Here is a 15,284-nt window from a genome sequence, read left to right as displayed (position 1 = left end):
CAAAATAAAAGAACAGCTTTGCAATTAAAATCATGTGTAAAGTTAGCTGAAGTGGGTTAATGGCTGTCTTAAAATCCTCCGTTACTAGCCTGTGATCTGGGAGCTGATTACTTGGTTTTTCCAGTATTTTTCTCGGCATCTCTTTTCTCTTTTCGGTTTAACATAAACTTCTTTAATCAATCAACGAGTGATATAAATGACAATTAACGGGTTTGAAGATAGGCGACGAGAAGAGCCAAGTTAATGGAAGATGAGATTTGATAAGTATGCTTTTTTCTTTTTTCCTTCTTTTCTTTTTTTACGGATCTGTAGCTTAGAAAATGTTTTTAAATGTCTACTATTTATCATGCAGGTGTACTATATCGAGACCTTTACAGCTAAAAAGTCATGAATCAAAAGAAAAAAAATCGAGTAATCATTTGTGTTCATGAAACCAAAGAGCGACCAATCTGCACATAGAGAATACACCAGCCACTTCAGATTCATCTTTAATTTCGATTCGATTGTGGCACACGATCGACCAGAGAGTGTTCAAGTCTTTTCGTTCGTTAATGCAATTTGCGTTTTATAGTACCTCTCATCTAATTGAATCAACAAGATCCTTAAGGATTTCTAATTATAATTCATTAAAAAGTTATTTATTCCCCCTGGATATTCTTAAAGATAGACCAAGAACAATGGACTCAGAGGATGAAAATACTCGTGTTTGATTTATTTATTTGTATAAAAACACACAAAAAATGTACAACCAAGTTAAAACATTATTTTAAGTTTCACAAATTTGAAAACTAATTTATAATAAAACAATTTCAAATTATCTTCAATGGATATATTTTTGTCGTGACAAGAAAGAATTAAATATCGATAATAGTGCTATTTACTTCCTCTAACACTGTTTATACTTACAAAATAATAAACTAATACAGGCAAGATACTGATGTTATAAAACCACTGATTTTTCAAGATATTGGTGCATGGCAAACATGGCGCCAGTATTAATTAATCGATCCTACTAGCGATATAAAAACGAACTCATTAAAAAGTTATATTATAAATCGTAGATAAAAAAGCTTTATATGTATAGACTGTAAAGTTTTATGAGTTATATGGTATTAAAAAAGAAATAGTAGAAAAGACAAGGGTGAAAAAATTTATGCTACTGTTTATCAGTGGCTCTTAAATGGCTTCCCGGCCCTCTAAACCAATCACAAATTCAAAAGCCGCGCGCGTTTACCTGTCAATAGCACCTTGAGTATAAAAACTACGCGAGACTGAAAGACTAGCTAGTTTGTACTCAGATCGAAACAAAATAGCGAGTATCAAATTAATGATAATGTTCGTTTTGCCCATGTCTACTCGCGCATATTGTGCGCTGTAATTTCAGGGTATTAAAGCTGTATAATTCTTCATGCACTTTTGAAATCCCTCGTTATCAACCCACTGACAATTCCCATTGTGTACCCGGCATAAACTGTGATGGTACCGACAGTCATCTACCGGGTAGAACCCTTGGGGCCTCCACATACAAACTCCCTTCGCCTTGGTTTTTTCACATCCTGGTTTGTAGCAGAACTGGACACGGCATTTGCATCCTTGTACGAAGGTCTTTTTTAAATCACGAATCTGACCAGCTGACAGTTTATCCCAGGCAGAGTACCAATTACATCTGGACAAATATAGTCTATTGGAGATGACCTTACCAGCCAGAATGTACGCTTTACCAGGTTTTAGTTGCAGCCAGGGACTCACATACATGCGGCTGCTGTATCTGGTAGTCTTGTTGGTACGAAGCTGGGCGTGGGTCTTCTGGGTGTTTTCTACGAGTCCAACTCCCTTAAGAATCCTCTTGATTTTAATTTCTTGATACCTCCAGCCCAAGAAAGGGTACTGCCTATAGCTTCTTCTATTTGAGACAATGGACCGAACGAAGCGGAAGGGGGCTGGGGCTTGTTTACCACGACGCCAAGGAGCCACGCCCTGGGTAGTTTTTTCTTTGATTTTATCTTCATTGCTGTCAGTCGTTCTGTTTTGGGTCGTCACCAGTGGGGTAGGTCGAGGCGGTAGTTCTGGTACTTCATGCTTTACAGCAGACATGACTCTGACTCGGACAACTACGATTAAAAAAAGGATAAAAGTGAAACTATTAATAAAAGGCTTTCGATGTGGAACTCCAGGTGGGATTTTTTTTTGTGTTTTGGCTCCCGACCATAAAATTTATAACACTTTCAGCGTTGAGTGAACGGAATACGACGATTGTCAGACTTAGAGGACAGAGAGTCACCTAACTCCCAAGAAAATACTTGGAAATGGTTATCAGTAAATCTTCTTAAACTCATTATAATATTGATTTAAACTTGTTGTATTCGAGTCTTTGCGTTTGCACAGAAACTCATGTGACCAGTGTTTTTACGACCGATTTGTTCTCAAAGACTCCAGGCGACTTAGAATAATGGAAATCGAGGATAAATCAATAAGAACAATCTCTTTCCAAGCATGCGTAGTAAGAAATAAGGTTTCCAATGCGATTGCCTCCCGAATCCAACGATAGATGGCGAGCATGCGCAACTAGTAATATATTTGTATTATTTAGCCTGTGACTGAAAGCAAGGATTTTGAATGGTACCACGTATACCGAGTGATTTTTATTTCACACTAAACCGATCGGATAATAATAGGGCTCACACTGTTATCTTCTCTATCAAAAAAGGGGGAGAGAGGAGGGGACAGAGAGAAGGGGGAGTGGGAGAAGAAGAAGGGGGAGGGGGAGAAGAAGAAGGGGGAGGGGGAGAAGAAGAAGGGGGAGGGGGAGAAGAAGTAGGGGGAGAGGGAGAAGAAGAAGAATGAAGGAGGTACATGTAAAAGAACAAGCTGACTGCAAAACCAACCATCTCTGGTGATCCTGGTATTTTGGTTTTCAAGAATGTAAAATTTCATTCCTAATCCGGATATCTTAGAAAAACCTCAGAAACCCTTACTTTATTTAGCAACAAATGCAAATTTCTCTAGAATATTCTGATTTCAATTGTCTATTTTGTATTTTTATTGCGGTTTAATGTCAGTGCAGATATTCTGCTTGGTTGTGGTCTAACGTGCGGGGATGTGCACTGAGTATTTCGCTTTCATGGTTGGACTTGTCCGGAAGTTAGTGACGTTTTTAAAATACCCTGTCGAGCCAGTCGAACAACAACGACTTAGAAAACAACAATGTTACTGTTTGATTCAAAAACAAAGTAGATCAGAAGACCCTTATTAGGGAGTACCAGCTCTCCTGGATTCTGTTACCATTGAATGGGTCTCTCAATTTGGTTACACGAGGTCAGAGGTAATCCTTTAATCTTGTTTATTGGATGATAATACTAATCTGAGGTACGATCACGGGGGAGAATCTGGCACTGGCTACAAATGTGTAAGTACCTACATTTTATTATTCAAAATGATAGTTTGGTTACTCAATACACATCGAATCATATGATTCATTTTATATGCCTAACAGTTATGACTTAGCAGATTTCCGCTTCGATACACGATTAATTTGACTGCGTAGTCAATAACAATTACGGCACTTTATAAATTACTTAATAATGTCATGCAAGTGATTAATTCGTTCAGTTTTAACAGTCTGTTATATGTTTCTATTATTCGATATATTGTATATTTATCATGGCTATGGACCGGACGAGTATTCAGATGTACGTGACCCAGGAAACCACGGAAAACCTATGCAATCAATGAAACAGAAAAAGCCAGGTCCTTAAATGGGCCTCATATAGGAAGTGTTAAAACTAGCGTTTCGCAATCAAAACAGGAGCTATGAATCCTATCACTAATACGTAGTAGTAATGCAAAGTTTTCAGTTCAAATACTACACATATATAGTTATAAACTAACATGAACCTTACCATAATCAGCATTACAGAACTGAGTCTGTACGTGTTCAGGCATACACAATCCATTTGCCATACCAATAATGACCAAAGACAGCGCAAGGATAATCCACTGCATCATTTTGCTTTAGTTCATTTATCTTCTCCTCTGACGGTTGACAGTCTTTTGAGTCAATCAGTTGTGGTTCGCTTATTTATACCCTGTCGTGTCGCACGCTCTCCATATAAGGATTATAGTCTTAGGCTTGGTCAAAATTATTTCCGTTTTGTTTAGAGGGGGGTTGCATTAGACCAGCCTAGAGGTTTACTGACGCAGCTTTCATACTGATACTGATCTTAAAACAACACTACCTTATGATGACCCATAATCATGATCTTGTTTTTCCTTGATAGAATCGCTTGATAAAAAATAGACTTTGTGTGTGGGACCGTCCAAAGAAAACCAATCGAGTGCTATAAACTGAGGACATAAGTCAGATGGTCATGGCAGATCTTAAATTGTTATTAGCACAGAACAGGGAAGAGGCGTAACTAGTTAGAACGATACAAACATTTAAGGTTTAAAATTTAAAAGGAGTAAAAAAACACACTTTTTTGGCACGCAAAGGGGTCAAGACCCCCAGATTACCAAGAACGTGTTCGCCTCTTGAACATATCATCAAGTCCTAAAATATCACCGACAACTAACGTCGTTTTCTAAAGAATTCAAATCACGTCGATCGGAATATTTTTTTGCATGGGTAGATCTGTCTCGCCATGGATTATCTTTCAGGATATATTGTGCTGAAACAAGTTATATGATACTCGAATATGTCACATTGCTCAAATACAATTCCTACGCGGACTATTATTAATTTATTCTCTCTCTCTCTCTCTCTCTCTCTTAATTTTCTTAATTATAGCACAGAGTATAGTACTTCAACTGGTACTATTATTATCATTTGTACTTCTAATTTGTACTTATCAATTTTCATCTTGCTTGTACGGACTGAAGTTGGGGTGCAGTGAATGACGTCACTTCCGGAAGAGTTGGTCACAGGGTTCCGGTCATATTTTTCACTGAAAAACTACGGAATATTTTTCTAAGCACGATCATTGACTAACTATATGTTTTGAAATGGTTTTAAGAAAGGAAATTTTCAATAGAGGATGGTATTAAAGTCGTTTTACTCTTTCCAGTCATATAATCAAGTTGTACATTTGCGAAAAGTTTTGTTTCGTACTCGGCTTTTCCATAACAAAATTCAAGTTTGTTTTTCAGTCTTCTGGTTTTTCTGGTTTTCATTTCGTCGAATCGGAAAGGCTGAGCCTATCCTATCACAAACACAGTTCTTTATATTTCCTATAGTTTTGTCAATAGATTTCCCTTATGGACTTCGTTAGTATCTATCCCTTGTCTATACTATAGTCCAAACTCAGTACCTCCCATGTTATGTTGCCGGTACGCCTTCCGTTCACTTCAATACCCTCAAGGTCGATCCCTACTAACTTTTTCAAAACTCTTTCTTTTTCCGTTCATCAGGGCACACTATGTAACTACTTCCCTTCAGTGTGTTCATTATGAAATCATACAATGATGTTAATGTTAAAGTTTCACGTATTTATTATATTAATTCATGAGCACTTACTGTAATATATCCCGTTATTTCCTTATGTAGAAGTTCACAATTACAATTTTTTCTTCTTTCTTATATTGATATTATTCATTTACTATTTATTTATCTTAGACCAAATGTAAATATTTGAACTCTTTTATATTTTAATTTCATACTTTTGTTAGTACAGTTTTTTTCTGTTACGGTTTTCCTCAGCAAATAAAGCGTATCTATCTATCTGATGGCAAAAATAGTATTTTACTATGTATCAAAACCCTTAAAACGTAAACGGTACAAAAATTCAAAAGATTCTTCAATCCTGACTCATCAGTCTATATCAGCGTGTGTAGTCACGGAAGAAACCTCATACGACTTTGTTTTGGTACATGTTTTACTTATGATACAAGAGCAGCGAGAATACAGGGTCAAATTACACTATATTCCCTTGAAATAACGTCACTGTATGACAATATTAAGTTGCTGCACTTAGAAAGTTTTACTTTATAAGGAAATCTCAGATCTTGTAATAAATCTAACGTAATTCAGCTTTTGCTGTAAACTTAGAGTCGATCACGTTTTCTTTTTACGTGTACAGGGCCCGGTTGTACGAAGCCTGGATAGCGCTGTTCAACGGATACAAATAATTCTCCTGATTAATTAATTAATGATTTTTAATAAAATTAAAATAAACGCTTCACGACTGTACACAGGCTCTAAAGTATTCGGGTTTGAGCAACTCAAAACTAAATTCTGTAATAATTTACGCAGGACTAATTTTCGCAAAGAGCAGAATTCTTAGGCGCCAAGTGGGAGGGCCGTGCCCGGGTGGAGGGAAGTGAATGTTAGGAGAATTTTTGCTGGGTAAAAAAAAAAAAAAAAAAAAAAAGAATTGGGAAATATTCGTTTTCGTTTTACAGCATCTCTTACATTTTACCATCTTCCGGCCAAATCCCCACGGGAGATTCCGAAAGCAGTGCCCGACGTTACAGTAAGTTAACTGACCTAGTTGAGAGTTGCACCTTAGTTACTTGGCGTTAGGCGAAACTAGAAGAACGACATTTTCGGTGGATACCTGGTTTAATTTAGTGTTATTAGGTCAGTATGATATCGGGTAGAGTCGACGCCCCGGGACTGAAAATGTCAAAGAATAATAGCGCAAAGAATTATCGAGGACGATTTCCGTACAGGTGAAATAACTCTATGTATCCTCCAAAAAATACTGTCACGACTACTGACAGCTTAACCGGCTGTTTTATGCATGACACAAGTCATTTGAGAATAGAAACTGGTTATGTAGTTACAGCTATGCAATCAGATGCAATTGATCTTGTTCCGTTTTGGATTGAAACAGAGGTTTAACTACCTTCCTTATGTCAACAACAATCAGCAAAAATTAAATAACATTTATTGTTATAGTCAAAGCGGAGATGTAACTTGTACTTTAAACAAATCATTGCCTGTTCATGTCCTCACAAACGGTACAGTCTCCGAGCCTAGACGGGCGTGTCCACACATGGTTTTCCTATTTATATTTGTAATATAAAACAAAAATCTAAAGATGTGCATGATATACGTTATCTCAGACTATAGTACATGCAGGAGTAGTCTTGGAGTAGAGGTGGTGAGCCCTGATGAGTACAGTAGGAAGGAATTAGTTAGTCTAATTACAGTGTGTTGGCTTGGCTTCTGCCGCCTCTTGAACAAATCTTCAAGTCTTGACAGCTATAAGCACTTGTTTGGCTTCGTAATTTCTTCACGGATGAAGTATTTTCCTGTGTAGATACAACTACCATGGCTAATATAATAGCTGGAGGGCAACAGCAGCCTGATCAGTTCAGATATCAGTCGGCTTATCAAACAGAATAAATACAAAAAACACTGGCCATATAACCTCTAGTTTTTTCTTAGTCAATTTATTTATTTTTATAATCGAAAAACGACATATAACAAAAATGTTCACCTCTGTCTAGAATTGAAACGAAAAAACACCGACTATTTGATACTCAAGTTTATTCTTCAGTTTATGTTTTTTATGCCGGGAAGTTTGTTGTTGAATATAGTTTTGAAAACTTAACTTGACTTGGTACAACAGTGAATTCAGTTAAAATAACAAATGCGTTTTCCAACCAGAAGTAAGGCATTGTAACACGGAAGTAAACTATTCACGAACTCCTGAAATAACTATATCAGTAAAGACTTGGCGGATCACCAAGTTATGAACGCAAAAAAGCTCTCAAAAGAAAAGTATTCTGTGAGTTCTTTATTAAATTATTTCGATATCACTTTCTCTTCACTGAAACATTTATTTAATAAATTTAATTACAAGCGCCTCTCGAGAATGAAATAAAATGAATCCGTCTGGTAGAGTATAGGCTCCTCTACTTTGATCCAAGTTTTTGGATCAGAAATAACATCAAAAACACGAGCGTCAGTGCCTAAAAGCGTCATGGAGTTATACACGATAATAAGAGTGGATATATCTTAAAAAACAGCGGTATCTCCATCAAGTTTTTCAAGTATTACGTATCTCTTGTTCATATCGGACAAGTTGGAACTTCTCTCTTAGAACTTGCCGACCATTAGAGGTTCCTCGGGTTGTCAAGTTTGATAAATATTCCATAGGCTAGTACAATGTCTCATCCAATTACTCCTAGTGTATTAAGAGACTTAGTCGTTAAACCACTTGAATTGGTATATATCTGTGTACATTTGCTCTTACTATGAATATAGAAAAGCTTCGGTGGAGAAAATCTCTCTTACTGAGCTTTTCTTTGTATCAGTGAAGGATAGCGTTTTTTTCACAAGAGGTTCCTATAACTACACCTGCCCAACGCATAATCAAACATTAAGACAAGAATCTAAACAATATCAAATACGCCGATATATTATACATTTATTTTATTACGTTTGCTGTAACTACAGTACTCCAGACCTTCCTCTCTAACAGTCCTGGTAAATGCCAGTCTTCTTTACAATCCAAGTTTCTCGGAATTCTATTCACGGAAAGGAAGGAAATCTATACAATTTCCGTAGTTTTTAGACTAGGTTATTCAAATAAAGTTGGTCTAGAACAAACACTAAGACAAAAGCATGGTAAATAAGTACAATCCTCTTAGCACCAGTAAGAAACCTAATGGCTAAAGTACAGGATCAGTTTCCAGACGACTTGACATGTCTGTACAGTTTATTTACAGAGTAAAATAATCTAGATATGGGTAATGAATTGTCAACGCCAGTTATTCTGAGATTAAGTGTGACAAATTCATCCATGGAGTTAGAGCATTACGGCATGGGTTTTTATTTTACTCATGTGGTGATATTTTAGCTACTTTTCTTGGTTCCTTTGCCATGGTCTTTGGGCACTGCATCTCACACCAACTAACTGGATTCATGGTTGCACCTAGGAATATAAATTTTATAAAGGTTATAAAAATCAAATTAAGAAATAATGGAAAATGGCTACCTATTCTATTCACGACAATTCTATTTTTAATCTTTTTTTAAAAGATTTTTTAAAATGTTAGTGATATTTGAATGCAGGAAACAGCTGTTAATCTATATCCTACTTTTATTAGAATAATGAGTTTCATCTGGTACATCAAAAGAATATATACCAAATTCATATAATAAAAGGATATAAAAAGCCTCGATAACATATATTTATATATATGATGCTTTTAAAGATTGGTAAAAAAACCTCCAAATATCATGCTTTCCTGTATTGAAATTATCCTAAAAATGGAAAATACAATTAAAAAAGGAATAAGCTCTCCTTAATGTCCTTTTCAAGTGTTGCTTTTTTCCTGTTTGTCTCACACATGGGATAATTTCAAGTGTTCTATAATGCTGTTATTCCTACCTGCTTCACTTTTAGCAAACACCACGCCCAGGTTATTGTCTGCAGTTGACAGCTGGTAGGAATGTGCATCACCAAGGGAAGTCACTTTTGCAAGGACAAGGTCACCTGGTCGGAAACATTTGTAGATTTCAACTCTGTCTTTTTCTGTGGCTCGTACATCTTCTTTTCTTATCATTCCCCTGAAGGATTCTTTGAGTGCAGTAGACTGTACACCAAGAATAGCCACCTTGCAGAACCTCGGATTTACACTTGTAACCTTTGAATTACAGCAAAAAAATGACTAAACACTATAAAATATCCACACCACCTAATAACAAATGTCAAGAGAATTTCCAAGGGTTGGGGAGGGTCTTGGAAACAAGAAGTTACATAATGTACTTCTAGGAAATATTCAAACCTCCCCCATAAAGGAAGTTTGAAAGGGTCTCAGGAAGATCCACTGTTTAGTTCTAAAAGCATTCATACCTCCCAATACAGGTAGTGTTTAAGATTTCCACTGGGCGTGGAAGATCTCCCCCCTTGGAGGGAGGGTTAAAGAGTCTGAACGGGGTAAATTGCATATAGTTCCTGAGTATTCATACTTCCGACCGAGAGATATGGGAGTTTTCATTGGGTGGGATTTGTAGTGTGAAGTGTGTGCTTCATGTTATCAGATGTGTTATTGTTTCTTCATACCTTGCATGTTACGATGGATCCTATTCCTGGAACAACATTTTCTTGTTCCTCTCTCACAACACTTATCACAGGTTTCTTCAGGGAAAGAAGTGATGTTAGTTTGATTGACATATACTTTCATTATGATGATGATGATTGATTATATATCATTTTTATCATCATGTTTTATTTTATCACCCGGGTTTATCATCATCATTAATGATCAGAAATAGTCAATACTCCATTTTACAGTTCCATTCACGAATAATAGTTCCTAGCCGAGGCTGGAGTTTCCGCGCATAGCAAAACTACAGTTTATCATGCGCGGTAATTCCAGCCTCGGCTAGGAACTATTATTTGTGGTCACTGAATGGAGCTGTAAAATGGAGTATTCATGACAGTATTTCTATTGTGGCATTTATCAAATATTAATCACAAACTCATAGCTCCTGTTTAACGAATAATTCCAAACGAGTCATTTAAGAGTCATTTAACATACTTGAGTTTCTTGTCGCACGTGTTTGATACCAGCCAAACATGAGTATACATATCCATGTCGAATATACGTGCCATTACCGGCCTGAAATTGCTCTAAACTACCTAACCTCTCTCCAGGGACTGCTATTGACACCTCACTATCTGAAGACATCTTAACATTTAAGATCCTCTTAATATTAAGGTAAGAAAATGGCCAACAAAAAATATATTCATCTTATTCCGCCATCTTGTTTTACACTGCTGCTCATCATTTTCGCTGGCTCATATTTATTCCCCTCCGTGGGCTTCCTGTGGTGTTGTTACCAAGACAACCAGCTGTTCTTTTCTTTCTTGGTTGCTTGTTTACAAGATGGCGGCGTATGTAGCTACTCATGATCGCTCTGTTTTACCCAAGAAATATGAAGATACTAAGATCTGTGTGACTCAAAGATCCACCCATGAGGATATATTAAGTAATGATTTCTGCTATCTTTCGTAAATTGTGGTTATCAAGTGATTTAGAAGTTATAAAATCACGTTAAAAGGTACGTTTTAATTTGACTTTTTATCTATGTTTATAGATGTTGGGAACAGTGTTTATCATAGGATCCGCAGTGAACATGAAGAAGAACAACAGAAGGCTATCCAAGAAGTTGAAGAAAGAATACGAAGTCAACTCACACAGGAAAAAGAAAAAGTGCTAAAAGAATCAAAGGAACGAGCAGAAGAGGAGCTTGAAAAGGCTATGCTTTCTGCAAAAAAGGCCCAAGTATGATTGTTGTTTTCTATTTCTTCACTAGCGATATAATTTATAATAATGTTTATTAGCGTGTTTTTAGACTTTTAAGTGAAGTCTTTTGCTTCACTTTTCCTTGCAGCATTGCTATTAGATGCTGTGCTTGTGGACTTCATAGATCTCCCGGGGGGGGGGGGGGGGGGGGGGGTTACTACCACCCCAACTTAGGTAGGGGTGTGCCACCAGGACCTCAAAACCCTGACCCTATCCCAGACCTAAAATTTTGATTTTACATACCCTACCCCAGACTAAAACTAAGAATTGTACACCCTATCCCAGACTAAAAGATGGAAAAGACGGTTTTTCAACAGATTGCAATCAATATTTACTAACTTTTTTATTGCTTTTGTGCCGGCAGAAAGTATAGCCTATTTGCCAGACAAAAAAGACCAAGTCATTAACCCTATCCCAGACAAAATGTCAAAAAACGATACTCTACCCCAGACCCAAAAGCCAAAAAACCATACCCTATAGGGCGGCACATACCTGTATTGCAAATATAGGGGAGTACCCCCACCCCCCGGGATAGATCCCCCCTGAAGGTTTGAAAAAATTGACCCCCCCTATGGGTTAATACAAAAGTATTACCTCATATATCCTTGACACTCTCAAATGTAATGAGGAAGGTAAACAATTGGGTTGTTTTGGCCATGTAAAAAACTGGTTTTAGTAATGCAACTATCAACGTTAAGTTCAAGGGTCTGGGGGTGACCCCAGGGGAATTCGACGTTTTGAATGTGACATTTTCAAATTCCCCAAACCCCGAATAACTGATTAAAGTGAAAATTTCCACCCATAGTAAATATGTTTATGGCATTTTCTAGCTTTTTCAAGATGACAACAAATTCCTTACTGTGAAAGCATTGAATAATGTTGATTTTCTAAGGGTAGCCTGCCCCATCCTAAAGCTTAACATTGATGGTGAAGTGGTAGTGCACTATGTTCTCCTCTCTGGGGTCTCAGTAATAAATATAGGTTGTTGCATTTATATCAGTGATATGAATGTTTATCTCTGGGTTCTACAGTTTTCTTCCATCAAAAACCCATATTTGTAAGTCAGTAGTACCTTGACATCCTTTATTAAATGTTACTAACATTCACAGCCGTTCACATTGACTGATCTCATGTTGATCAGTCAGATATTGCCAGTCATCATGTCTTGCTATTGAACAGGCAATATTATTACTCCTGGGCAGAGCGGCAGTTAGAGGGCATTTGAAGGTAGAAAAATAATATTTGTTCATGTATTATTATTAAATTATCTAGGAAAAGGCTGTCAAAGCTGAATCCAAAAGAGTTGAAGCTTTGATGAAAAAGCTAGCTGTGCAGCAAGTACAACAAGAAAAAGAAGAAGGGGAAGCAAGATTACTATGGGCTCTTGAACAAGCAAGGAATAATTTTGAAGAAGAAAAAATGGAAGCCATCAAAATAGCCAAAGAGGAGGGGCGGTCCTTTGCACTTATTGAAATAAAAGAAATTCAAGCTCAAGAAGAAGATAAAAGAAAAAAGATTATAATTAATGCTGAAAAAGAGAAACAGGTAAGGCGGTGATCACTTTAGAATTTATATACATATCATCAATGCTTTTAACTAAGGAAAGATATATTTTATAGTGGGGGAGGGTGTTGGTTTGACAGCAATGTCTCATATGCAGAAATCCAATTTTAATTTGACCACTCATGACCAGCACTCAGAGACCTACGACTAACAAAACATTTGTCCAATAACTCATGTCATATTCAAATACGGTCATTTCTGGTCAAAAAGCGTGTACTATAGCCCATGGTTTTGACCCATTTTGGGTCATTTTCACACCTTTACTAAAAATATTCATAATTCACAATTATTTAAATTTGGTGATTTCTGGTCAAAAAGCGTGTACTATAGCCCATGGTTTTGACCCATTTTGGGTCATTTTCACACCTTTACCAAAAATATGCATAATTCACAAGTATTCAAATTTGACCATTCTTGACCAAAAAGCATGTAGTATAGCCTATAATTTTGACTGATTTTGGGTCATTTTCACACCTTTATCAAAAATATGCATAATTCACAAGCATTCAAGTTTGGTGATTCTGGTCAAAAAGCACGTACTATAGCCCATGGTTTTTACCCATTTTGGGTCATTTTCACACATTTACCAAAAATATGCATAATTCACGAGTATTCAAATTTGGTGATTTCTGGTCAAAAAGCCTGTACTATAGCCCATGGTTTTGACCGATTTTGGGTCATTTTCATACCTTTACCAAAAATATGCATAATTCACGAGTATTCAAATTTGGTGATTTCTGGTCAAAAAGCGTGTACTATAGCCCATGGGTTTGACCGATTTTTGGTCATTTTCACACCTTTACCAAAAATATGCAAAATTAACAAGTATTCAAATTTGATCATTCTTGACCCAAAAGAGTGTACTATAGTCCATGGTTTTGACTCTTTTTGGGTCATTTTCACACACCTTTACCAAAAATATGCATAATACTTGGGATATTCAAATACGGTCATTTCTGGTCAAAAAGCGTGTACTATAGCCCATGGTTTTGACCCTTTTTGGGTCATTTTCACACCTTTACCAAAAATATGCAAAATTAACAAGTATTCAAATTTGATCATTCTTGACCCAAAAGAGTGTACTATAGTCCATGGTTTTGACTCTTTTTGGGTCATTTTCACACCTGTACCAAAAATATGCATAATACTTGGGATATTCAAATACGGTCATTTCTGGTCAAAAAGTGTGTACTATAGCCCATGGTTTTGACCCATTTTGGGTCATTTTCACACATTTACCAAAAATATGCATAATTCACGAGTATTCAAATTTGGTGATTTCTGGTCAAAAAGCGTGTACTATAGCCCATGGGTTTGACCGATTTTGGGTCATTTTCACACCTTTACTAAAAATATGCATAATTCACAATTATTCAAATTTGACCATTCTTGACCAAAAAGCGTGTACTATAGCCCATGGTTTTGACCAATTTTGTGTCATTTTCACACCTTTACCAAAAATATGCATAATTCACAAGCATTCAAATGTGGTTATTTCTGGTCAAAAAGCGTGTACTATAGTCCATGGTTTTGGCCGATTTTGGGCCATTTTCACACGTTGATAAAAAATATGCTTTATACTTGGGATAGTCAAATTTGGTCATTCCTTGCCAAAAGTGCAACTATTGTAGATGATGTTAATTTACATCTTTTATTTAAAAAAATTTGGTTATTTCTAGGAAAAAAGATTGGTTTTTGCTGACTTTGTTTGGTTTTGCAATTTTTAGTATTGATGTTTGAATTGTTTTGTGTTGGTTAATCAAAGCACACTCTGTTTTGTTGTCTTTTTCTAGCAATCACTGAAGTCGATGAAAGAAAGGCTCAAAGTAGAAGAGAAAGAAGCAGTAGCTGAGATGGAAAGGAAATGTCAGAAGGAAAGTGAAGAAAGAGTAAATGAATTATGCATTAAACATGAAAGTGAAATAAAGGAAATGGAAAGAAAAATAGAAATGGAGAAAGAAGAGAAAAAGAAAATTATTAGTGAGATGGAAAAAATCAAGGAGTCAAAGGGGAAAATTGAGGAAAGACTAAAAATAGTTGCAGAATCATTCCAAAACTTTATAGAAACAACTAAAGGATTCGAAGGAGGCGAATCAGATTTTCTTATCCCTAATGTCTTAAGAGATGTTTTGGAAAGTTGAAAAATGAAATATTTTGTTATTATATAAGCATGCTTAAACTGTTGAATTTATAGCTTTTATGAAACAAAAACCTCCCTCTCCCTTCCCTTTCCAAGAAAGAGACACAATATAACTATAGCTATAACTAAAACGGTTTGTATTCATAGGTTTTTTGTTTTTGTTTATATCACATGTATATTATTGTTTAGTGAAACTACTGTACAATATTTTGGTAACCAATATACTCAAATAAAGATGTCAGACCTTAGTTTATTGGCTTCTTAAATTCTTTTTTCTCCATTGATTGTGAAGTTTTACTCTTTCTCTTTGTCAACTTTTGAT

The 15,284-nt window shown here is 36.1% G+C and overlaps 3 protein-coding genes across 3 annotated transcripts; 1 reads left to right on the top strand and 2 right to left on the bottom strand.

The window, feature by feature from the left end:
- Window positions 1-691: 691 nt before the first annotated feature.
- Window positions 692-4,073, bottom strand: LOC116291261 (uncharacterized). Its single transcript, XM_031698412.2, has 2 exons — window positions 3,900-4,073; window positions 692-2,111 (listed from the first exon to the last, which is right to left on the bottom strand). Exons 1-2 carry the CDS (start codon window positions 4,003-4,005, stop codon window positions 1,381-1,383), a joined length of 837 nt encoding a protein of 278 aa, XP_031554272.1. The 5' UTR covers window positions 4,006-4,073; the 3' UTR covers window positions 692-1,380.
- A 4,289-nt stretch (window positions 4,074-8,362) lies between these two features.
- LOC116291264 (exosome complex component CSL4) lies at window positions 8,363-10,726 on the bottom strand. The gene is made up of 4 exons (XM_031698415.2): window positions 10,492-10,726; window positions 10,014-10,088; window positions 9,339-9,594; window positions 8,363-8,879 (listed from the first exon to the last, which is right to left on the bottom strand). Exons 1-4 carry the CDS (start codon window positions 10,639-10,641, stop codon window positions 8,782-8,784), a joined length of 579 nt encoding a protein of 192 aa, XP_031554275.1. The 5' UTR covers window positions 10,642-10,726; the 3' UTR covers window positions 8,363-8,781.
- A 106-nt stretch (window positions 10,727-10,832) lies between these two features.
- LOC116291260 (uncharacterized) lies at window positions 10,833-15,210 on the top strand. Its single transcript, XM_031698411.2, has 4 exons — window positions 10,833-10,942; window positions 11,051-11,238; window positions 12,532-12,804; window positions 14,616-15,210. Exons 1-4 carry the CDS (start codon window positions 10,840-10,842, stop codon window positions 14,961-14,963), a joined length of 912 nt encoding a protein of 303 aa, XP_031554271.2. The 5' UTR covers window positions 10,833-10,839; the 3' UTR covers window positions 14,964-15,210.
- Window positions 15,211-15,284: the final 74 nt, after the last annotated feature.

Source organism: Actinia tenebrosa, unplaced genomic scaffold (genome assembly GCF_029948245.1).
Source record: "Actinia tenebrosa isolate PJP-AT-01 unplaced genomic scaffold, QUT_ActTen_1.0 PGA_scaffold12__29_contigs__length_12842862, whole genome shotgun sequence".
Lineage (NCBI taxonomy): Eukaryota > Metazoa > Cnidaria > Anthozoa > Actiniaria > Actiniidae > Actinia > Actinia tenebrosa.
The sequence above is the reverse complement of the archived record's forward strand: the minus strand, read 5'-3'. Positions and strand labels throughout refer to the sequence as shown.

Excerpts from the sequence above, each read along its gene's own strand:
- LOC116291261 (XM_031698412.2), bottom strand. The coding sequence starts at position 4,005 with ATGATGCAGTGGATTATCCTTGCGCTGTCTTTGGTCATTATTGGTATG. Across the intron at positions 2,112-3,899 it reads GTTCTGTAATGCTGATTATG|TTGTCCGAGTCAGAGTCATG; the intron begins GTAAGGTTCATG and ends TTTTAATCGTAG.
- LOC116291264 (XM_031698415.2), bottom strand. The coding sequence starts at position 10,641 with ATGTCTTCAGATAGTGAGGTGTCAATAGCAGTCCCTGGAGAGAGGTTA. Across the intron at positions 10,089-10,491 it reads ACGTGCGACAAGAAACTCAA|AAACCTGTGATAAGTGTTGT; the intron begins GTATGTTAAATG and ends CTTTCCCTGAAG. Across the intron at positions 9,595-10,013 it reads GATCCATCGTAACATGCAAG|GTTACAAGTGTAAATCCGAG; the intron begins GTATGAAGAAAC and ends TGTAATTCAAAG.
- LOC116291260 (XM_031698411.2), top strand. The coding sequence starts at position 10,840 with ATGGCGGCGTATGTAGCTACTCATGATCGCTCTGTTTTACCCAAGAAA. Across the intron at positions 11,239-12,531 it reads TTTCTGCAAAAAAGGCCCAA|GAAAAGGCTGTCAAAGCTGA; the intron begins GTATGATTGTTG and ends TAAATTATCTAG. Across the intron at positions 12,805-14,615 it reads ATGCTGAAAAAGAGAAACAG|CAATCACTGAAGTCGATGAA; the intron begins GTAAGGCGGTGA and ends GTCTTTTTCTAG.